Source organism: Neofelis nebulosa, chromosome 4 (assembly GCF_028018385.1).
Source record: "Neofelis nebulosa isolate mNeoNeb1 chromosome 4, mNeoNeb1.pri, whole genome shotgun sequence".
NCBI classification, from domain to species: Eukaryota; Metazoa; Chordata; class Mammalia; order Carnivora; family Felidae; genus Neofelis; species Neofelis nebulosa.
Genome location: NC_080785.1, coordinates 131,594,449 through 131,617,867, shown reverse-complemented (window position 1 = coordinate 131,617,867; position 23,419 = coordinate 131,594,449). Strand labels below are relative to the sequence as shown.

General features: G+C 42.2%; 1 protein-coding gene across 12 annotated transcripts in view; it reads right to left on the bottom strand.

The window, feature by feature from the left end:
- Positions 1 to 23,419, bottom strand: part of FOXP1 (forkhead box P1) — a 511,285-nt gene that overhangs the window by 81,124 nt on the left and 406,742 nt on the right. For 9 of the 12 annotated variants that reach the window (XM_058728782.1, XM_058728781.1, XM_058728793.1 and 6 more), the window contains 4 exons: positions 17,012 to 17,149; positions 15,886 to 15,975; positions 10,074 to 10,227; positions 4,001 to 4,205 (listed from right to left, as the gene is read on the bottom strand). In XM_058728782.1, the coding sequence (XP_058584765.1) occupies positions 4,001 to 4,205; positions 10,074 to 10,227; positions 15,886 to 15,975; positions 17,012 to 17,149 (587 nt within the window). The remainder of the gene's footprint in view (positions 1 to 4,000; positions 4,206 to 10,073; positions 10,228 to 15,885; positions 15,976 to 17,011; positions 17,150 to 23,419) is intronic. The other 3 variants (XM_058728788.1, XM_058728789.1, XM_058728784.1) reach the window with 2 other exon arrangements.

The following is a 23,419-nucleotide window of genomic DNA, read 5'->3' as shown; positions in this document are numbered from 1 at the left end:
TGCTGTTTAGTAAGAGACGGGCCTGAATTTGGATCTTGGATAGGCCACGAACCAGTTCTGTGACTCTTTGTCAGTTATTTAATCTCCATGATTCAATTTCCTTGTCTGTGAAATGGGTCTAATACTCCCAAGTGCTTCCCAGCAGTCTCGAGGATAAAATGAGACATCACTCCAAACACAAGAGTTTAGCCAGTGCTCGGGACAGAGAAAGAACTGATTAAATGTGAGTTCACTTTCCTTTCCCTAGTGCACCATAATATAATGTGATATTTAGAATTTTAATTCAGGCAATTACTTAAGTAGTAATTGCTATTTGTATTTACATAGCTGCTTTGATCCAAGAAGCTCAAAGGGCTTTACTAAATTTAGCATTTTAATAAATGTTTCATTTGCATTCCGTTGGTTTTGTTTACCCACACCAAAACTCGGAATTTCCTAAAGCAAGACAGTCAGGCAAGTTAAGGAAACAACATCACAGCTTCATGTTCACAGGTATCCCAGGTCTGAGTTTCATCTCTTCGTCTAAGACGTCACGGCTCCCTGGTCCACGGGAATAAAATGGCAGCGAGAGAGGCGAACGTGCTTGCTTCCTCTTCAGCTACCTCTAGCTCCTGCCCGCTGAACTTCACCTTCGCCACACTTCTCCCAGGCGCTGGCAACCGAGGTATGTTTATTGCACCAATGAATGTATATATAATCAGCACAATAAACATTATTAAATCGCTGGGAGAAAATCAAAGCACGAAGCACGGCGCCAGTACTGAATTCTAATGATGCTGAATGTCCGTGATTGCGCAGGGACAGGATCTTAACAAGCCTTGATTTGAGCGTTGGCATCCGCCTCACAAATCACATGGGCCGCTCCTCTCGTAATAGTGCTGAATATTGATAAATGTCTCTACCCTGCGCAACAGGGAAGTGGGTTTCTATTGGCAATCTTTCCCAAAGTGTGTTTTTTCCCTTCTCTGTACTCAAGGGTTTACCCTGAATGATTTAATTATAATTTTCCTTGTGTAAGACAAATTAAAGAGGAGAGTAGGAGTGTCGTGCCAAGCACATTATTTATCTCCTTAACAGATTGCAGCTCACCAGACCCCAGAGCTGCTGCTACAGCGGCTGCTCACAGGAGCCTGCAAAACGCAAGGGGGCAAGAGCAGGAGGGGCGGGGGCGAGGGGGTTTCCAAATGACACAGAAATATGTGACCTCGGTGAGACTGTCAGACAGGTGACTACTTCAAAAAACAAAAACCCCTGGGATGCTGCCTTTTTCCAACCCATTTTCACACAGGGCATCCCTGAATCCTTGCAGGAGGAATTCCTAAGCTGTTCACCTGAGATGGGAGTTTGAAGGGCTAGATTATTATTCAGTGCGACAGAGGCTTCTGCTTGTTCAGACACTGCTCCAGGAGGACAGAGAGGGGGAAAGGATACCACGCCGAAGTCAACGGAGAGCCCACAAAGTTACCTGTTTCACACATGCACTGCCAAGGAAGGGGCGACAATTCTCCAAGGGACCCCTGCGAGAAACCTCCGGGCAGCGCACAGGTGAAAACGTATTTTTATACTGATGGCTTTTTTTTTTTTTTTTTTTTTTTTTTTTACCATTTTCCACTGAACAGGATACCACATTCCTGATTTAAAAAACAATCGTAAGGTAAAACCAGATAAAACCTCATTAAAAGCACCTGTACGTACACAAAGCTGGCTAACTAATAATTGAATTTTTAATGATCGATTCTGCAAGTCTGTAACTTTTGAATTATCTCTAACCTAAGGTACCCATTTGTCTTGTTCACTACATTCGGCTAAGATAGGGTCACTAGAATTTTCTTTCAATTCAGCCACAACTAGGAAGCTACCCTATGATATAAACTGAGAGATCAGATATTAAGGAGTGGCATATAATGTCCTAGTTGTCTCCTCTTTACATGTATAACTGGGAAATTCAGCCTGATTTTACAGCCAGATTAAGGCTCAGGAGAACCCAAGTTCTTTTCCGATCCATATTCTAATTTTGGCCAGGTAGCATAATGAAGATTAAGCCTAACCGTTGTGCAGCCAAGGAAGGACCATAAAAAACGAAATATTCCAACAAACTTACTCTCCTGGAATTAGACTGCCCATCAGATCCATTTACTTTCAAATACACCTTAAGATGTTTGAAAAGGGCTATTCTTCTCCCACCTGCCTCATTGCTAATCTATCACCTGACTGCAGATACAGAACCTTTCAGAATGAAACTGAGCACAGTGCATCTAAACAAGAAGAGTTTTCTGTGTCACAGGAAATCCGTGCAGGCTCCACATGGCCGACAAGATTGCAACAAATACCTTAAGTGCATCAGTCGGCATTTTTTTAGTGGATGGCCCGTTCTGCCTACAGATGAAGATGTAATTCGATCACTCTGCAGTAAATGGGCATCATCAGCCTTACACACCAAAAGCAAGTACAGCAGGGGACGACAGCCTGGAACCTTTCTTTGAAAGCTATTTAATGTTGAGGGTTTTTTTGTTTGTTTTTTAATTACAAAGACATCGTAAGAGATAATAAAGCAAGAGCTAAGACTGGCTTCCGGACATACAAATCTATCCTCACTGGAAACAACAGAAGCCACATGTGGCCCAGTGGCTCCACACAGATTGTTACAGTCCACCATTCCATCCTTCAATTTGTCCCAAACAGTCATTTAAAACACCTTTTACTTCCCCTATGTCTGCCACAGAAACTCCCAAGTGATCTTAAAGGGATCGTAGCAAGTTTCGGTTAAAACAGATTATCTCCATCTCTCAGACCCTCTCACGTTTTTAAGCTTGAACGTGACACACGCACACACAGGCACAAATATTCACATAGCAGTTTCTGTGATTACTGATCTCAAAATGGATAAAATGTTGCTGGTAGAGAGATACAAATCTAATTAAACCCGTGGGCTTCTTAATGCTCAATATTTCACGAAATGTATGAAATTATATTTGTAATTGCTCAAGTGAAAAATATAATTAAAAAAACTTTCACTGAGTCATTTTTATTAAAAAAAAACAAAATACAGAATTTGTTTTTACTGCTGGAAGTGACATTTACTATCACACATTACTTTGAAAGTCTCTTTTCTTCTGTGTGGAGAAGCTGGGCATACGAAATAGATGGGAAACGGTTTAAAAATAGTACACTGAAAATAAATCTTTTTAATTTTAGGAGCATTATATATATTCCACTTCTGAAAAGCATTCAACAGTAGTATTAATGCTTTTGGGTGCTGAGATCCAGTAGCATGAATTAACAGCTTCATTTTCTTAGACCTCTTCTGCTCCCATGATGTATTCTGGCTATCTCAAACAAACGTGGCGTCGGCTAACATTCGAATGAAGCTGAGGACAATTGTAAAATATAGTCTTCACTTCCTAACAGGAATAGAGCAACTGAGACAGCACTGCAGTCCTCTTTGGAAGGGAAGACTTTATTCTTTTTTTAATTTGTGTGGATATACACGGATTGTGTGTGCATATACACAGACCCCTTCCAGCTCTCCATCCTTCAAACCTTCGCTGAGTATTCACCATGAAAAAGGCCTTCAAGGAGGGCAGTACAGAGCGACTAAATGCTACCTTTTCTTGAACCGTGACTCACAATTGCTAGTACCAGACTCTGCTACTCCCTTAGAAGGTGTTTCGAGCCCAGGAGTTCAGCTTGCGTGGGGTGAGCCCTTGGCCCAAAGAATAAGCCTGCACCCTTGAAATCCAACCCATGCAGGGAAAAACTAACTCTGCCTGGGTTCTTAAGCTTAAGGGTAGACCTATATAAGCGCTAATTCCATGTTGAAAAGGTGAAAATAATTAGATGCTTCACACCCAAACCATATTGAACACATTCTTAAAGTAATTATAGGCACATTCAAGTCACATGGATCCAATTAGGGATCGCTGAGATATGGCTGAACAAGGCCACCCACCCCGCCCGTGGCAGAGACCGTTCTGGACACAGCTCAGCGGCTCATTCCTACCTTTCCCTTTTGGGGGTGTGGACTGAGAGCTGTCCATTGGTAGAGGCATGTGGGTTCATTATTAAGGAGGTCTTGGAAGGTGCAGAGGAGGAGACACATGTCGTGGTCAGATCCAAACTGCTGTGATTGCTGCCTGCGGTTTCTTCTGCACTATGAGCACTTGTCACTTCTTTCCAGAGCTGCTGCAGTTCAGTTGGAATCATGCCTGAAACAAACAAATTGGATAATTAAATCAATTAACAGCTAATTCCGTCCTCTTCAAACAGTAATTAAATCAAAGAGTCAGTAAACAAAGCCTAGTGTTAGGGTTTTTTTTTTTTTTTTCTTTTTTTCCTTCTTTCTTTCTTTCTTTCTTTTTTTTTTTTTGGTGCATGCGTTTTCCCCCCTCCCAAGTAAGGCAAGTACAGTCAGTAACAACCGTGTCCCCCCACTGAACAGCTGAGGTGAAGTGCCCTCGTCACACACAGAAGACCTCTGTGGAAAGGATTGCAAACACAGTTACTTTGCAGAGACGGTATGCTTCCATCCAAACTGTTGTTTCTAGATTTTTGAAAAGGAGATAGATGTTGTATTTTTAGACACAAAGAAGGGGCTCAAAATAAATTCGTTCAACTCTACTATGATGACAACAGGAACCACAAAATGAATAATTTTTGTGCTTAAGTCTTAAATGATGACAAATAGCTTTGTTATTAAATATAGTTTTTATTAATCACTTTTAGACATAAATTATGAATTCATATCGTCTTCCTGAAATGCTTTTCAACTTTTAACATTCAAATTGATTATACTATGATTATTTCATTAACACACCTATCTTCCTCATTAATTTTGGTTTCTAGTACCACATGCTTAATTGATGGATGTGTCTACTGAAAAACTGTGTAACTTTTTTTTTTTAACAAGTAACACTATTATTACTGTCATTTCTTAGATCAATGTTAATGAACCATTGCAGAATAAAATGCAAACATAAAATAAACTTGGAGTAATAAAGTTCTCTTGTGTCCTAAGGGGGTCAAAATGAACCTGGGTCTTGAGGAGTAAGTGTCAACCTGTATCTTCCCCAAGAGGAGACAGAATCAGTACGTCGATCTTGCTATCATGGCCTCATCATTTTTATTTAGAGGCATGCCTCTACAGCCCATGATTTCCAAATCCCACCTCAATGCATATGCTAGCGCATACAGGCAGAGAAGAAAAAGATTCTACATGGTAGCTCACGACACCAACAAACAAAAAACAGCAGTTCCTTCTAAAGGACAGCGAAAGGAAATCGTAAACCCTGTACAGCATAAGGCAATTCCACATTAGAACTGGATGTCTGGACTGCAGTTCATTGTTTCAATCAACTGTAACACAGCTATCCTAGAAAGCCTGCCATTTTCTGACTACATAGAAGCACCCGAAACAGGCGTGTTTCTTACCAAACCTAAGGTATTGAATTAAAAAAGAAGGCTGTGTGCATTATATTCATTTGAAACACATAATAAAAAATGCCAAGGTCTAAATTTAATTTATTTTTGTCATTTAGAATACAATGGATAGATAATCATCTCAACGTGATCAGCCAAACATCTTTACTTTGCTAAACTGTTAAAGATTTTAATTATGCTAGCATTGGAGAGCACTGGTCTAATGAGGCAATGGACTCCAGAGAATCCGAGTGGTTAAGAACTGTGAAATGAGTCTGATAGGATTTTTTTATATTCACCGTGGATCGTTTGCATATCAAAGAGGAGTAAATTATTGCACAGCAGACCAATAACCTTCCCCGCCTTTCTGAGAGGAGCGTTAACAAAAACAGTTGGTCTCTCCTAACGGTTCTCCACGAAAATGTTCAAATGCTCAAGTATTTGCAATTAATATATATTATAAAAGGAGGCTTCCAATGATACATTAAGTGGTCAGATATTCTTAGAACGCATCCTCGACAGCCAACTCGGTTTTCTTCTCCCTTCATAAAAATCAAATGCCAATTATATTTTGATGGATTTTGTCCCAAATGAGCATTTAGTTATTAGGCATATTCAATTATTACTTGTCCCCTGAAATTAAGCCTCGGAGGCAAATTAAACAAAGGGAAAGGTCACTACACAATCCCGCGTCCGGTTCTGCTGCATCTGGGCTATTATTTTCAAACACCTTCCGAAGTGACATGTGGGATGTGTTTGTAGCTAACAGGCCTGCCACTGATGTCCGCACACCAACAATTACCTGTGAATATGGCTGACCCTCCGACCACTGTTTACTCAATTGAAACAAGAGTGAATGGGCTTGTCTGTGGATGATAGCATATTGATATAAAGCCACACAAGTCAACACCTATTTTTATTTTCCGGGGAGTAAATACACATGAAAAGAACAAGCCGCCTATTTTTCAACTCAAACTAATTGATTTCTGGGTCAGCTGCATGGGAGGTGAAAAAAATGGAAGAACACGGTTTCGAACAACTGTGTTAACACTTTCCCTCCAAGAAAAGCGGAACTTTGAAGTTCTTTGAACAGCAAGCTGTTTATCCAGCCAATAAAGACAAAGGCAAATGTCTTGTTACACTTGTTACACCTAAGAGTACATTAATGTTATTCCACTTTCCTTTTATTCCAGTGGGCTGGCAAATGCGTTTCATCACTCACAGGGGGAAATGGTAAATAAAACAGCAACTCACTGACAACAGGCATACTTTGGGGTCAAATTTGACTGTGATAATTACGTTTAAGAACATCCTCATCTGATCTACAGAGAGGCAGTCAAATCACTCTCCTGCATCAATGCTACACCTTGCTCGTGAGGTTAAACTGTTACTTCAGTGCGTACTATCTACAGGAGAATGCTGCTATTTGACAGCCGGGATCTCATGATAGAATTAAGACAGATAAAAGGCAAGCTAGTCACTCATCAGACTCAACGGTTATCAATTTTCCAAAAAGCATCACACATATTTCCAATGTGGTAGAAAGGAATAACGGTACCACGTTAAATTCATTATACGTATATATACCAACCATGTAATCTACAGTTCCCATTTTAAAAATTCACAGGTGGGAATAATAATGAAAATATACTTCTATACAGAATTATTGATTTTGGGGTTGGGGGGTGGGTTCAGATGCTTCAAGAAATCAGAGAGAAAAGCCCATGTGCTCATTATATAAACCGGAGAAGACTCTAGAGTACTCTTAAAAACAACAAAAACGTCCTTCCATTTCATAACGTAATGCCTTCAGGCAAAAAAAAAAGGCCTTTGAAATATTACTGTCTATTCATACTTTCATATTTATACATGTTTAAGGTGACTTAGCCAAGGCCACGAGCAGGTATGTAAAAGAACCTTGGTGACTGCATCACAAAGTGGCCACTACTGGTATTTGTAACACATAACCTCTGTGCCTTACTACATTTCTTTTTCCAGGACAACCGACCCCTTCATTATAAAAGAAAATGCAGACACAGGCTTAAAAAATGTATGTTGTGGGGACAGTTGACAGATTACTGCTCGTGGAACTCAATTTTACAACCCCAGGTATCACTGGCTCAAAGACAAACAGAGTTGATCAACCTTTTTTTGTCCTTGTACATCCATACCCAGGTGACCATGTTCAAGCAAGCAGAAAGTTGATTTAAACCTCATAATGACATCAGTTTTAAGACATCATGTCTCTGATAAAAAAAAATTGTGTTGTAGTCCAACATGACTGAATTCTCAAGCCACTTTGGGCGACGGGGTAGGAGAGACAAAACCAGGCTCCGGATTCCACAAAAGATGGCAATGACAAGGGTAGCTCTCACTTCACTGCCAGAACAGGACTCTAGAAATACTGGATTTACATTTACGTACCTTGGGCACACATAAGGGCACCCCTTAGATTTTAAATACGCTTCTTCCTAATGGTGCAGGGGCTAATAGTTCTAGCAGATTGCTAAGCATATCAATCAATGCCATGACTAGTGAATTACCTACTGGTGTCTCTGATATGTTACTGCAGAGATTACACTTCATGCATCACCACATTCATTTCTTTCACATTACACATGAGCTTGTCTTGTCACTGCCCAATTGCCCTCTTTTGGACAGCTTAACTGATGTACTATAACAATGAACCTTAGTGAGCAAACTTAATAGTATAGGAGCGGTGGGAAAAGATGAGAGGTTGAAGCCTGAGTCCAGTGGGTGTGTCAGAACAGCCTGCAATGTTTCCAACTATAAACCCGAAGGTGTAATTAATGCACGTTGTAACATTTTGCAAGCACAAAAATGCATTAGGCGATGTGTCCTTTCCTCGCCCCTTGTATTGCTCGGTTACCAAATCTTCTATTTTGACAGCCGCTGGAGATGCTGATCATGTACCCAGTAGTTGGGCAGTAATGGCAAAAAGGGGAGGAGGGCCAAGAGGGACATGAGAGGGAAAAGCCCAGTTTCAGCACTGAAAACATAAACAAAAACAAAAAACCCCGGAAGGAATAGAAGTTGGGTGTGGTTGACTCGAGAAAGATTCAAATGTCGACATGCCTCACTGGCTTCACATGACATCTAAAGTTACTGAACAAATGAGCAGGTCTTAATCACCATGAAGGGTGAAGGAGGTTCCCCATTTTCAACCCTCTTCAGAAGGTAAATGAATCTAAGACTTGACCAAAATTAGCTACTAGTCTTTAAGGCTCAAACATGTACATCCAAGCCTTTAGAATTAATTACAAAGCCTGGGGGCCCTGAGCGGGCAACTGAAACGTGCACAAGACGGGGGATTGGTATTTCAAAACATGGCAGGATACTTTCTTTCCTTCCATACTTTTCCTTCTTTCTGCCTCTGAATAATCCACTTGCATTCACATTACACATGTCCATGAGTTGCTAAACCATGACGATGTCCTAAAATGGCTAGAATCCTCGGGCGCCTGGGTGGCGCAGTCGGTTAAGCGTCTGACTTCAGCCAGGTCACGATCTCGCGGTCCGTGAGTTCGAGCCCCGCGTCAGGCTCTGGGCTGACGGCTCGGAGCCTGGAGCCTGTTTCCGATTCTGTGTCTCCCTCTCTCTCTGCCCCTCCCCCGTTCATGCTATGTCTCTCTCTGTCCCAAAAATAAATAAAAAACGTTGAAAAAAAAATTAAAAAAAAAAATGGCTAGAATCCTCATCTGTTTCTGATGTTCAACACCCACTGTAATAACACGTCAATGGCTTTTCAAAAGAAATTTTGAAACCCATCAAATCTTGTTCATTTTCAAGGAACTCTAGTTTTTGAAGAGAAGAGCTAGATATGCTAGCTGTTCTGATGAGCGTAGAACTGAACTTGCTCAAAAACCAACAGACGTGGGGCATCTCCGTGGCTCAGTTAAGCGTCCGACCTTGGCTCTCAGGTCGTGATCTCACGGTCTGTGAGTTCGAGTTCCACGTCGGGCTCTCCCCTCTCAGCACGGAGCCCGCTTCCTAGCCTCTGTCTTCCTCTCTCTCTGCCTCTCCCTTGCTTGCACACATTCTCTCTGTCTCTCTCTCTCACTCTCTCTCTCTCTCTCTCTCAAAAATAAACAAAAAACAACCAAGAGACGAAAGCAAATAAGCAATGAAAAAAAGAAAACCCAACCAAAGAGATGCATCTGGATCGCTGATCGAAAAATAAACCTGGATTTATCCCTAGCAATTAAAAAGTGTCATTTAAGGAAGCACTGCTAAGCTTTCAAACAGAACAAGTTACAGGACATAAAATACACCTCAACGTGGCTAACAAAAGCCTTCAAGAAAATTCATTCGTGATTCCAAGCCGACAACGCTGGACCTGATTAAAATGCTACGTCAAGGTGGCGCCACTTTCTCGTGCTCCAAGAAGGCGCCACAGTGGGATTCCTCTGCTACCGCTCAGCATCAGACCACCCCAGGTCTTCAAGCTGCCACCAACAAGCCCTTCATCCTGGCGACCTCATGCAGCCTTTTCTCTGAAGTCAGCACACGCTTGCTGCAGGTGGACCATCTCCCCACCGATGAGCTAGCTGGACTGTCCCAACGGACGGCCCCACCTCTGCCCCACGGTCTTCGCGGGGCCGCGCCGCCAGGCTCACGGCCGGCTCACGGAGGCTTACCTTGCGCGAGGGGCTGCAGGGGAAGGGCGGGCTGCCCGGGCTGAATTGTGAGAAGGCCTTGGCGCTGCAGAGACAGGAGGTGCTGCTGCTGTAACTGCTGCATCTGTAGAAGCTGCTGCTGAAAAGCCAACTGCTGGGTAGCCACCTGCTGCTGCTGTAAGAGACCAGGAAGGAAAAGATGAGACGGCCGCTTCCCGGGGAAGTTTCCAAGTGTGGGTGTCTTGCAACACACTGCCACGGCCAAAGCCTGAGGCTTGCTGGGGGCTAGCGGAGGACTCAGCGTCCAGGCTGGTGCAAAAAGGACAGCACCCGGGGAGCCTGCGTGGCTCAGTCAGTTAAACATCCGACTTCGCCTCAGGTCATGACCTCACGGCTCATGAGTTCGAGCCCCACGTCGGGCTCTGTGCTGACAGCTCGGAGCCTGGAGCCTGTTTCGGATTCTGTGTCTCCTTCTCTCTCTCTGCCCCTCCCCCACTCATGCTCTGTTTCAAAAATAAATGATGATAAACATTAAAAAATTCAAAACAAAACAAAACAAAGGACAGCACCTATGACGTTTGAGGAGAATGGGGAGGGTGGGGGAGATGCTAGAGGCATTCCCTTTCTGCTGCCTGGGGCCCAGAAATATACTCTGTTGGTCCAGTCAGCTTTTCAAAACCTACAGTTAGTAAGTCCTGAGTTTTTAGAGTCGAGATGTGAACTTCCAGACTCTCCAATGTTCAATCACTCGTACTACAGAGAAGGAATGCACCATTCCAGTCTGCAGGGATTTGAACCCTGAACCTTGGGGGGGGTATGGAATAACAAGCTGGTTTCCTCTTGCCTGCACCGGCAGCTTTTAACTACTCTGTTTATCACTCCTGACATAAATAAATGAGAAAAACTCAGACCTTTGAAGAAGAAAAACTTCATCTAATATTGTTAATTAGCCATGACAAACGATGAAATAACATTGTAAATCTTTCATAGAAACAGCCACTAGATTTTAATTACACACATTCATAATTTAGCAAACAACATCGTACTCCACTGTGAGTGTTTAATATGAAGGACACTTTAAGCTTCAGATGCCTTCACTTGGCTTTAGTTTCAGAAACCCCCAGGTCAGCTCGCCTGTCCTGCTTCACCCACCCCGCTTTGTTCTTGAAAAGAAGGGGCTTTATGGTATGATAAATATCTTTTTGTTGACTGGACAATGACAGGAGGAAAACTTTTGTTGTGTAAAACATCAATACATCATTCCTGTGTTTAGCAGGCCTCGCTCCAGCCAAAAAATATTAATGTAGATTTCCTCAGTAATTATCTGAGTGATAGAAAGATAATACAGCGCAGTAGTACAATAAATAGAAGGAAATTATCTAATATCCTTAATCTACTAGGAATCAAATCGAGGTGGAGGTCTTAGCCACATTATGGCTAACAATTATGAAAGGAGCCTTAACCCTTCCCAAACTGTGGCCCAAGAAAAAGGTTCTTAGAGAAAAGAACAAGACCCGTTTTCCTTCCTAATTCTGAGTATCATTCAGAACATCAGGGAGACTTTCGCAACTAGGAGGGACTACACAACCCTTTCAGAGGTTCTAATAACTATACTTTACAAACAACTGCATTCACTTAACCTAACACATGACCTTGATCTGATACATCCATAAAATGCTATGTGCATCAAGACCTTCTGATGCAAAAGTTCAAAGGAAGAGAAAAATGGTGGTTTCCTTTCAGTCTCCATGCAGTTTATTTTGCAGTAAAAACCGTCATTCTCATATTAGCAACCAATTTCAGACTTACTACCATGCCACTGAGAAAGTTAATTGAGTTTCACTCCAAAAAACAAATTCTATACCACTAACAACAAAAATTTAAATACATTTAAATGAAAAGCCAGTGTTTTCATTTTATGAACAGCATGCACAAAATGATCCAATTGTTTTCACCCCTTCCCAAGTTATCACATTAATGTAAAACCCAATGATAGTTATATTCGTGTCAAAATGATTTTTTCACTTCTCCAACAGATATTAATTCATGACACTTAAAAAAAAAAAGGAGGAGGAGGAAGGAAGAGAAAAAAACAACATGGATACACAATAAAAGATCGAGGAACCAGCTCTTCTTGAAGTCAAAAATAATGGAGAGGGGGTGCTGGAGTTTGGGGAGAGTGTTTCCTGTCTTACTGTAAATGAAATGTTTAAAAATTTTGTATTTATATAAAATGACTGATGGCTTTTCTGTTGTCTCTGTGGCCATCCCTAGGAAAAGCTCATGAAAGCTGTCCACGTTTGAAAAGCCAGGATATAAAAGTATACAAGGCCCATTGTCCAAAGAAAGAATTTAAAAGCAACACTGGTTGCCAAACTGTGCTCCCCACCCAGTTACCAAACACAGGATACGAGCCAGTTTGTTTACTTCTCACAATTGAATGCACACAAAAAAGGTCTCCACGCAGTCCCCTGGACAGGTCAGTAGTCAGTGTTAAAATGCTAAAATGCCCTGATAAACCTTGCATTTCAGATCCCCTCCCTAGAGCTGCAGTCAAAGGTCTGTTTTCCTTTCTTCGGCTCCTCCCTGCTGCCTAACATAAACTGTCATAACTGCCTGGACAAACGGCCCTTTTAAAACAATCAACCGAGCCTACCTCACCCGCACAGGATGGGATTTTTTTTTTTTTTTTTTTTGGTAGCCTGACTTAAAATTAATTCTGCCTTCAATTTTCCATACTCGTTCTGTCAAATATTAACGGGCAGTCACATAAGAAGCTGTATGGGGCTAGAGAAGGTTGTCTCCCAAGAAGATCTTAGGTTTAACTCCATGGGGAGCCTAACTTTCTCGAGGAAACATCTCGAGGCAACTTTAGAAAAAAGTTGAGTAAAGATACATTGTTCTGGCTCGGGATCAAGTGTCTTACTGCAGAGGTCATCAAAAAGGGGAAAAGGGTGGCGGCGGCGGGGGCTGACGATTCAAAATTATGAGCCACTAATGACTGGGGATTCAGTAAATTAATATACTTGTTCCATCTGTCAACATCCAAGCTCAAACCTTGTTAAAATCATAACCACCAGTCCACATCCTGAAATTGCTACCATGTGACTCCATTTGACTGTAGCACAAAAGGACCACCACCTGGATGGGCATTTCAGGAGACTGCCCCCTTACCTCGGGAAAATAAGGGTCTCTTCATCGTGGTTACAAAAGCTGTCGGCCAACTCCAGGGGCACCACGAACACACACAGGGGGATCCAAGGAGACCTGCCCGCCGGTCTGCCTACCCCTCGGGATGTGAGGACGACCCATGTCTCGTATCACGTTCGCCTTGGGAGCGGATGACAAAAATGGGACCACAGCAAAGCTCCTGTCCTACAGATGCTGAAAAGGCTACTACAAGGTCTCACCTCCTCCTCGTTCTGGTCCAGAGTTCTCCCTTCTCTCCCGGGCTCCCTTTCTAGACTCGGACACCACCATCCTAATTGTGTGCCAAGACGCCCCCCCTTGCTGACAGCAGCAATTTGGGCGAGTTAACTTTTATCCTTCCTTCTGCTGTGTAACTTTCGCCTTCACATTTCTTTATCTGCCCTCTGAGCTCATCTGAACTTTCATGTTCTCTCAGCGTGCAGACGTGCATTCCAAACTATGTCTAACAGACCAAATAAGAGGTTAATAAGAAGTGGCAACAGAAAGAAAAAACACAATCCCTGGTAACTGATAAGAATGACAGTGGCAGCCCTTTTTTGTTTGTCTTCAAATATAGAGTTAAAGATCTTTAAAAAACTAAATTTTGATGCCTTTGAAAAGAAAGAAGCACAAAATAACAACAGGGGGTTATTGCCTGCGAGCCACAGGGGAGAAACTCCATAATTCTTATTCTCCCTTTTGAAGGCTGTTAGAAATCGGATTCAAAAAAGCAACAGCAGAAGGGGAAACCTCTTGAGGCTGTAACCATTTCCTGTGATCATGCATAATGTGCTTCAAAAGTGGGTTTTTACCAATTCTGTTGATCAATTGCACCTCCTTCATATCCCTTCTTTTTTCTGCTGTGTTTACATCTGATGTGACTCAATGACAAGCACTGTCTGAGACTGTGAAACAGGCCTGTCATGTTGATTTATGGGCGCATCAAACCACAACTTGTCCAAACTGAAGCTCGCAGTTCATTAATTAGAGAGTTGTGACTTTGAAGTCAGCTTTCAGACTGTGGTTTTTAACATTTGGCTTAATTTATATGCTCTTGAATGTGGATCTCTAAGGAAAAAACTGAAATTCCCTTCTTGTCTTTGAACTTCTTTTGACCGCACAATAATCATTTCTTTGTCCAGAGTGATGCCTGCAATCCCAGAGTCATTAACGCGCATTGAACTGCCACTGATGAGTAAGCCCTACTGAATTAGAAAAACAGCCAGCAAAACAAAGCTGAGAGCCTTCTGCACAGTGATATCTCACAATTACATGCCTTCCCTCCCTGTGCCATTTCCATTTTAATTACTGTTAGTCCTTTAGATTTACATTTTAGACACTTTTTAATCTGTTCCCTTTTTTATTAGAGCAGCGCCCGGTAGCGTGCCACTGTACTTAGGCTGTGTCCGCGTTTTCATTGAAACACCTCCTCCCCTTCACCCCCAAACTGCCCCTACTCTGCGGGGGTTTACATCCGGGCTGCTGAACAGGACTCCAGGGTGAAAACTTGGCAGGGCGTGGATAAAGTACCCAACTGATGCTGAGGGAGGAGCCGGCCAAGGAAGAATGTGTGCGTCATTCCCAGGGTGGAAAATCAGTGCTGCCCGGCATTCACACTCACGTGAGGGGCAGGGATGTGGAGAGTCGCCGTGTAAGGCTCCCGCCAAGCTAACGGAAGGGGCTGCTTGCTTAGGGCCAGCGAAGAAGCTGTTAAATTGGACAGTGAGCTGTTTGTTTTCCAAACTCCCAACTGTGTCATCCCAAGGTGAAGAGGTGAAAAGAGTTCCAGTCCGTTGTAAGAATGTGAGGAGGCCAAGTTACATCGGATAACTCTGGAATCCGTAGGAAGATGTCACGGTAAGGCACACATGCACACCGAGGCTCCTCGCCTGGCCTTCACCGACATGGAACTGGGAAGGTTAGACACGGAAACCCTCCCTGGGAAGGCCTTACCGCTTACGGAGCTAACACTGTCACCTCGCGGGGTGGTACGGCCCATGCAAGGACTGTGCGCTCTCACACAGTGCTGTGCACAGAGAAGCCACGGTGATGTGCTTTCATGATGCGCCAGTCATCTGAGCTCAGAGGACCCTTCCCTGTAACTCACACCGTCTCCTACCTGCCCGGAGCGATTGCCATATGCATGTCACTTGTGAGAAGAAGTTAAACGGACAGAGACAGGAATGCTGATTCCTGCTCTAACTTTACTGTTTGTCCAACCTCACAAGAGCTTACTCTTGCAAAGGAAAGGGCCATCCCCACACACCCAAGCTCCCTGAGCTGGGGAAAATGTCAGGTGTGTGTCCAGGTGAAACTGTGCTGAACACGCTGCACTTGCCCCACAGGTCCAACTCGGCCCGCGGCTGCACCAGTCTGCCAAAGGAGCCTTGAAGGTTCTGCCCGCCATCCTGCTTCCCGGTGCTCCCCAGCGGGGCACCCGCCGCAGTGCCAGCATCAAGCCTGGGGCAGCAAGCAAGCGGAACCCAGAGAAATCTCAGAAAGAACAGGACACTAACTCTCGGCCTGAAAGCTGAGAACCGATAGCTCAGTTGTGCAATCATTTAAAAGATGAATGACAGTTTAATAGCCACTAGATCGTCCTCCGGGATCTGTGGTTTGAAAGTAAAATATGTATTGTCGGTACCTCTTTAGGCTGTTTTCCAGCATGTTGTTGTTGTAAAAGTTGAAGCTGCAACTGTTCCTGTTGTTTTTTATAAAACTCTTGAAGCTGCTGCTACAAAGGAAAGAGAGGGCGGTAAGTAACAGAGGGTAGCGCCAGCCCACTGTCCCTTTCGGTGCCATCCACAACTGTGATTTGAAAAATAGCATCCTTTTATCTGTAACGGCCTGACCTTTAGCTTGAAACGCGACAGTAAATTTCAGCGCACGCTGACTATTCCTGGCATCATTGTTTGAAAAGTAATCTCCAAAATGAACTGGTGAAAAACATACCTTTTTCTACACAAACTAATTAAAATAAAGCAAGGGATGACCTTTGGTTGTACAACAAAGCCAGAGTGCCCTTGCGGGGAGAGAGCCTGGCGGATCGCTACTGTGCAACGTGCGCATGCTCTCTGGATGAATGGGGCCGGCCGGTGTGGTGGGCTGGTCACGGTGTCTGTGCCAACAGCGTGAGCAGCTTCCTCTGCCTCCTGTCCCCACCACCTCAGCTCAGCAACTTGGGTCTCTCTACTTCTGAATCTCATCTCTTGGGTTCAGGTGTCCGTGAAGGCTGAGTATTAGGGCCCCGGGGCACAATGGCAGCCGGAAGCGCATGTATGCCTCAGCACACATCACCGAAGTCAAGTGAACCCTGTCCCTTCAAAGGAACCAACTCTGCGACGCCTCCATATGTCTGAGAGTAAAACTTGTGTGAGCTTCTGAGTTGACACGGGGACTTCGAGAGCTGTCACGGTTAAACGTGCTCCCCATTTCGCTTCGGCTCCCACCATTTACAAGCCCCTGGGCTTACCACACACAAGAGCGTCAAGCCATCTAAGTCTTATCGAGTCCAATTACAGCCCTGATCTCAGTCCGGCGGGGACTCTCCGGGACCCGACCCCCCACCCCCCCCAACCCGTCACTTCAGGAGGGGTCCCTCCCTTTCTGGGATGCAAACTAAAATCGATTATTCAGGGGTCCGACCTGCTCCCTGAGTCCTGCCCCAGCCACCCTGCTCTGCTTTTCCTTCACTGGGAAGAGGAACTGATCAGGGGCAGGGAGGGGCGGATGGAGTCACCGGCCCTGCGAGGAGGAGGATGGGCGGTTACCTGTTGGAGCATGAGGGCCTGCTGCTGCTGGAGGAGGACCTGGAGCTGCTGAGGGCTCAGCACCTGTTGCTGCAGGATCTGCTGCATTTGCTGGGGAGTGATAACTTGAGGTGTCATCATAGCCACTGACACGGGAACCTAGAACGTTAATGAAGGATAAATAGGAAGCCAGGAAATGGTGCGCACGCAGCACTCAGCCTTCCGGGGTCAAAGGCAGACTGTCACGAGCCTGCTTCAAGAACCGACCGGTTTCCCACGTGCAGGGTGTTTCTCTAGAGGGGACGGGGCAACCGATCCTATTTCATCGATTACGGACTTTATGTGAAATGAAGAAAAGCACAAGAAGACCTCGCAGCACTGACGGGTGTGCAGACCAGTCTTGCAAGTGGACAAGGAGTCAAGGCTTAACAGATGCTACCTGGGGTTCCGTGAGAACGATGTCAGTTTAGTAAGAGTCTCTGGTGACAATTCAGCTGTGGGAAGTTTCATACAGACTCGAATTTTGTTTCAGGGAAGAAGGCAAATGGGAATCAGTGCCTTCTCGGTGGGAGCTGATATGATCCACTGACTGTGTGGACAGTGATGTTAAGGACAGTCAATGAAAGCTTCGTCTTGTGGGTAACTGAACCCTGGACACACCTTGCAAACTTCAACACAGACCTTTCCTATGATGCCTTTTACCCTTCCTTATTCACCCGGCATACAGATGTCTCCATTCTTTCATATTCCGTGTGATACCATTAAAAGCTGCTTTCCATGACATTTCTGTGACAAACAGCTACAGTGATGAACTTGATAGCATTTCATATTTGCAACTGTTAACACGTTTCTGCACGGGCATCTTTGCAAGGAACCTGCACACTGTATCTGAAAGGATGATGTCTTGTTCAGATAAAACACTGACATTAAAATGACAGGCTGTCTTGGCCAAGGTTACACAAATTGTATTCAAGCGGATACCTAATGACAATGCTATGAATTCTGCAAGCTTTCTAGAATGTAATTTAGCTATTCAAAATAATCACTGTACTTGTGTTTAATTTGCAGACTACATGAGAACCATTTTGTCAGTCCCCGTAATACAAGAAGACTATTTCATGAAAAATCGCCCCCCCCCAAATAAAAAGGAAAGGGAAAAAAAAAACAATGAAAGAAAAGACAAAACCTGTATGTCTTCTAACAGTAATATTTAAGCATCTTACTTTTCTTTGGTTTCTAATCAAACATGTGACAGCAAGAAGCTAGGAGCAGTAAAGGATATACTTTGTTAAAAAGGATCTCCTGTCATCTCATGTATTACAATAAAAGGTAATAACATGTTTTGCACTTTGCCTGTGTGCCACTTAAAAAAAAATCTGGCAGACAATAGCTGATCAGAAGATAAAAGAATTAAAAAAATCTTTCAGGGGAGCAGTAAGCAAAAGGGAGAAATGCAGTATTAATTTTATGTAACATAATGTCTTAATACGCAGTTTATCTTGACTTTTTCACATGATTTGTCCTGTCATTTGCATAGCGAGCTCTCATTCCTAATTTCACAGTCATTATGCACTGATGTCCCGATTTCTCAGCATCACTAATTTTGATGAACTAAAAATGGTTCCTGAAGGTCAGATTCATGTACAGTGAACATCCTCCACTGTTGTGGGCATGTTTTGTGCCAGGGGATGTTTATGTGCAAGTTTTGCCTTGTTTGGAAAACATGAGCTAGAACCTTTGAAAAATTTCATTCACCTAACTCTGGAAGGTCATCAACAAATTCTTCCTATTGCGGTGGCCTTTTAAGTGTAGATGTAGATACACTGTAATTTAAAACAGATGGGTATGTCTGAATATTTTTATATGCAAAAAGGGACAGATGTATATGAATGGATAAATTATCCTTTTAAAAAGCTACTCTGCAGCACGAAATATCACCAATGATTAGAACAGTGAACTTGCCTTCAATCTAGGGCAAACACAAGAAGGCATTATTAAAACATCTAACCATCTACAAATTAATTCCAATTAGTCTACTTTGTCTTCACACACAAGAAACTTTTTGAATTTTTCAAAATGTATTGAGTGCCAATCACTATCTTGTGAGCTGCTAAAGCCAACATATCACAATAGAAGTTTACTTTTCCTTGAGAGTTGCATCATCACACAGGCAGGTTTGATTAAGCAAACAAAAGAACCATGTTTAAGGCTTCTTTTTTCCTCTGCGTTTCTTGGATGACGTACAATATAAATATTCTTGGGCCAAATTTCTGATGGTGATGAACAGGAAAACAGACAGGAATAGGGTGGTGTAAGATCGAAACTGGTGATGGACATGAAATTAACAGTGTTATAACAGAAGTCATCATAGGAATAATCTATCTCTTGGTCACAATTTTTAAAAGAACTATGGAAAGCCTATGTTTGAAAGGGGCACAAGAGAAGTTTTGGGGCTGATGGAAATGCCATCTATCTTGACTGGGGTGGTAGGCACACAAATGTACTCAATTGCCAAATTCTTCCAGCTGTACTGAGTGCATTTTACTGTATGTAAATTATAGTTCAATAAAATCGATTTTAAAAGTTAAAAAAAAATAAAAAGGACTGACATATACAGACACAGGACTGACATAAACCCTTACATACAGCCAATAGTTAAACGTGCCTTTCCCAGGGTTATTTATTCAATGTTTGCAGTCATGTTACTGAACAGTAAAATGAACTTGAGTCTCCTCTTCTTTTTCCCTTTGGACATTTTGATGGAGGTGCTGATGAGTAATAAAATGCTAAAGCAGCAGGCACAGCCAAAGGAGAGAAAGAGGCAAGAAGCCTGAGTAATCCTCCTGCCTGGTGATCGGGTCTCTGAATAACCAGAAGTGGGCTATTATATCCTGATAGCCTTAACTTGGCTTTTACTATCTGAAACCACATTTTCACACCAGTTTGCTTGTGAGCCTTTCAAAGGTGGGTTTGAGCTTAATTTATTAGAAATGTGATAAAACTGAGATTTCCCCAGTTTCTGCTCCGATGTGTCTCGAAAATAGGTTATGGAAGGCTTTAACAAACATATCCAAATGGACCAGAAATCACTATGACATAGAAAAGAGTGGGGGGGGGGGTGAAATCTGAGCATAGCTTAAGGTTTTAAATAGTTAAGAAATATAGCCAATGTATCCCATCTCTTAACTCCCAACGTCCAACTTTTTCATGTAGCTAGTCCCTACTAATACTAGGAATCAAAGGGCGTGCAGTACCAGCAAGAGGCTATTATAGCCCACACTTTATTGCCCATTACTACTGAGGTCATTAGCGGCAAGAGTGATTGTACCGGTCTTAACCTATTGATCACTGTAACTACTATCATTTAATCCTGTGTTGAATGTCTGGAAAGCAGCTAAAGGCACACAAGAGAGAGTGCTTTAGCATTGAGAAATATGGCCAAAGCTTAGAAATTACACTTTGATTCATAAAATCTAGCCAGTGGTTTAAATCAATAGTATTTAAAACAGTCATGTGAGTTTTTAACTACAGTGTTCTACTATTTATGGGCCCCTCTATGAGAGTATTCAGTCAAAACCAAACTTTTTTTTTCCCCCAGATTCTATGCCATTTACCATACTCTCCTTGAGATAAAAACAATAAATTCTGATGTTTTTTTGTGCTACGGGGCTCATGCCTTAACTGGGAGTTTAAACTAATTCTTGATTTCTTTCTCAAATGACAATTTAAAAATAGTGCAAAAAAAAAATTATATCCCTGATGCTGTAACTACCTTAACTGTTTGAGAATATAGAAATGAGTATGTTTTATGAGTTAACAATGAATCATAGAAGGCAATTTATGAAGAACTAGAATGATTCTGTCTAGCTGCCTTCAGGGATCAGAAATTCAAATTAAACTTCTGGCAGACATTTAAAGAATGCTAGCATACAAAACTGAATTTAAAAACACACACACACACACACACACACACACACACAGTTAACACTCTTTCGTTGAGTTTCAAGAGGAAATCGTGAATTAAAAACACACACACACACACACACACACACAGCACGATAGATACACTGTTGACTGATACCATTTGGGTGTGGCCGGTCCCAGGTGCACATGAACCTGCGGGAATGGCAGAAATTCAGCTGTGCCTGGCCCTCGGAACGCTGCTAGTATGGACCTGCTACTACCTTAATACCAGTCACTGGGAAGACGTCCTAGCATCAGCAAGTGCTGGTGAAAGCCCGAACACGGCTGTGTCAGTTCTGCCTGATACAGTTTTCTTTTACTTCACATTGACTTTCCATCATCTGAACGGGGCAGAGGACTATGAAAATAATATGCCTTGTTAGTTTCTTTTACTCCCACTGGGGAAAGGCAGGTGATGGGGAGGGGAAAAATATCTAAAAAGCAAACAAACAAATAAAAACGCCCATAGAAACAATACTCGTTTCTAATCTAGGAGACAATTGGAGGAATTGGGTGGGAGGAGAGATGACACGATATAAATACTGGAAATAACATGCTATCATTTTTTTCTTTCTCTTTACCCTCACGTTAACGACAAGTAAATACTGTCCGGGGTAAATACACATCAATTTTGTAATCAGCATCTTCTCATAATTGCTATGTGTACAAATAATGAAAATGAGAAGGCAAAAAAAATTTAAGTACTGTTTTATTTCCATTAATCTGGATTAATAATTTAGAAACTAATTTTAATCTCTGCTATTTACCACATGTATGTCCCAGAAAACTTGAGTCCCTTCCAGACTTCAGGCTGTGTACGGATGAGAACTGACCAGGTTAGGCAGTGCTACCTGGTTCATTAATTAACAACAGCAAAACAAATTAAATTAGAAGGCGCCAGAACACCAACACCAAACCAAACAAAGAAAGTAGCTCCATTAAAAAAATAAAACAAAAAAACCCCAAAACTATGCCAAATTTCATATGACCACATAGATGCCAGCCTGTGTAAAAGAAAATAAATACTGCACCGTTACCCCTCTGAGAAAGATCACTTTTCATAATTAATAAGCCAAAGGATACAACTGATATACTGGCAAACAGAAAAGTTAGGAAGCTTCTATCTATTCCCCATGGTATTTAGAAAGAAAGAAAGGAAGAGGAAAAAAAAAAAAAAAACCATACACACAGATACCATGCAAGGTAGCTGTATCATGGAGGAAAGAAAATACATTTCTGACATAATATTTCAGTCTTCAAAAAATAAAAAAAAAGGCCTGCTATTCATGTGGAAAGTATAATTCTGTTTCATTATGGAATTCTGCTTTTTTGTAGAACTCTTTTAGACTTAGCTATTTTGCCACAATACTGTACAAAGCATTAAGGCAGGTAATGGTTATTATATTAATGCAAAATCATCTAAGTAGTCAGTCATTAGCATAACTGTTCTCTCAGTAACAATACAACCACCTATTAAAATTTTAGAAAAAAAAAGACCTCTTTAAAATGCAATTAGCATTTCATTTTTTATCATTTTGTTTATTACATTCTATCAAGAGAGGCTATCTTTCTTTCAGGAAGAATTGTATGGCCAAGACTTGTCTGCCAATCAGGAGTTATTTCAGGTTATCATCCCTAATAAGCAATCTCTGGCAAAGCTTCTCAGGTCTCTTTTGTCTTTAAATCTTAAAAAGTGGCAGAAATTCATATTTGTTTACAGCAGAGGCATTAGTGGAAACTCACCTACTCTCCTGTAACATTTCCCATGGATACAAGGTTACTCCACTAAGTGCCAGCGTAATTGTTTTGGCTCTAATAAATATCAGATTCATTTGCATAAAAATGTAAAGTTTACATAAATTAAATCACTTCTCCCATTAGCGACTGTTAAATACAGGAAACAATGGAAGCTACATATGAAAATAATCATCCAATAAGCACTGATCTTGTCAACTTAACAACTATTATTACTATTATTTAAATCAAGAGAAAATGCCTCTTCTTTCCTTCCTCAACCTTTCTCCTGTAGGAGCGATGTAGTAGTGTACGGGAATCAAACCTGCTATGACATTTTATATTAACAACAACAAAAATCATCTTTAAGGGCTGCAGACAGGAGGGGGGGGGGCACACCATCCCAAGCAGGAACCCCAGGAAAGAGTCCATCCACAGTTCTTTAGCTCCTGAAGAGAAATGGTAGGGGCCTGGGCTTAATAACTTCTCTTACATTGAAGCATTATTCAAAAATAGTGAGAACAGACAGTAACTGTACCAGTGCTATTTGAGATACATACATGATTAGAATAAAAGAATACAGTTTGTACAAACAGTTGCGGACTGACGGATACTGTGCAAGGAAGAAAAGTAAAATGTTTACCTTTTGTCCATAAAACAATTTTCTAAGACCAAGAATTAAATTGCAAATCCGTATGCCCCACCCCCTGCATTATGAGATGGAGAGGGGAG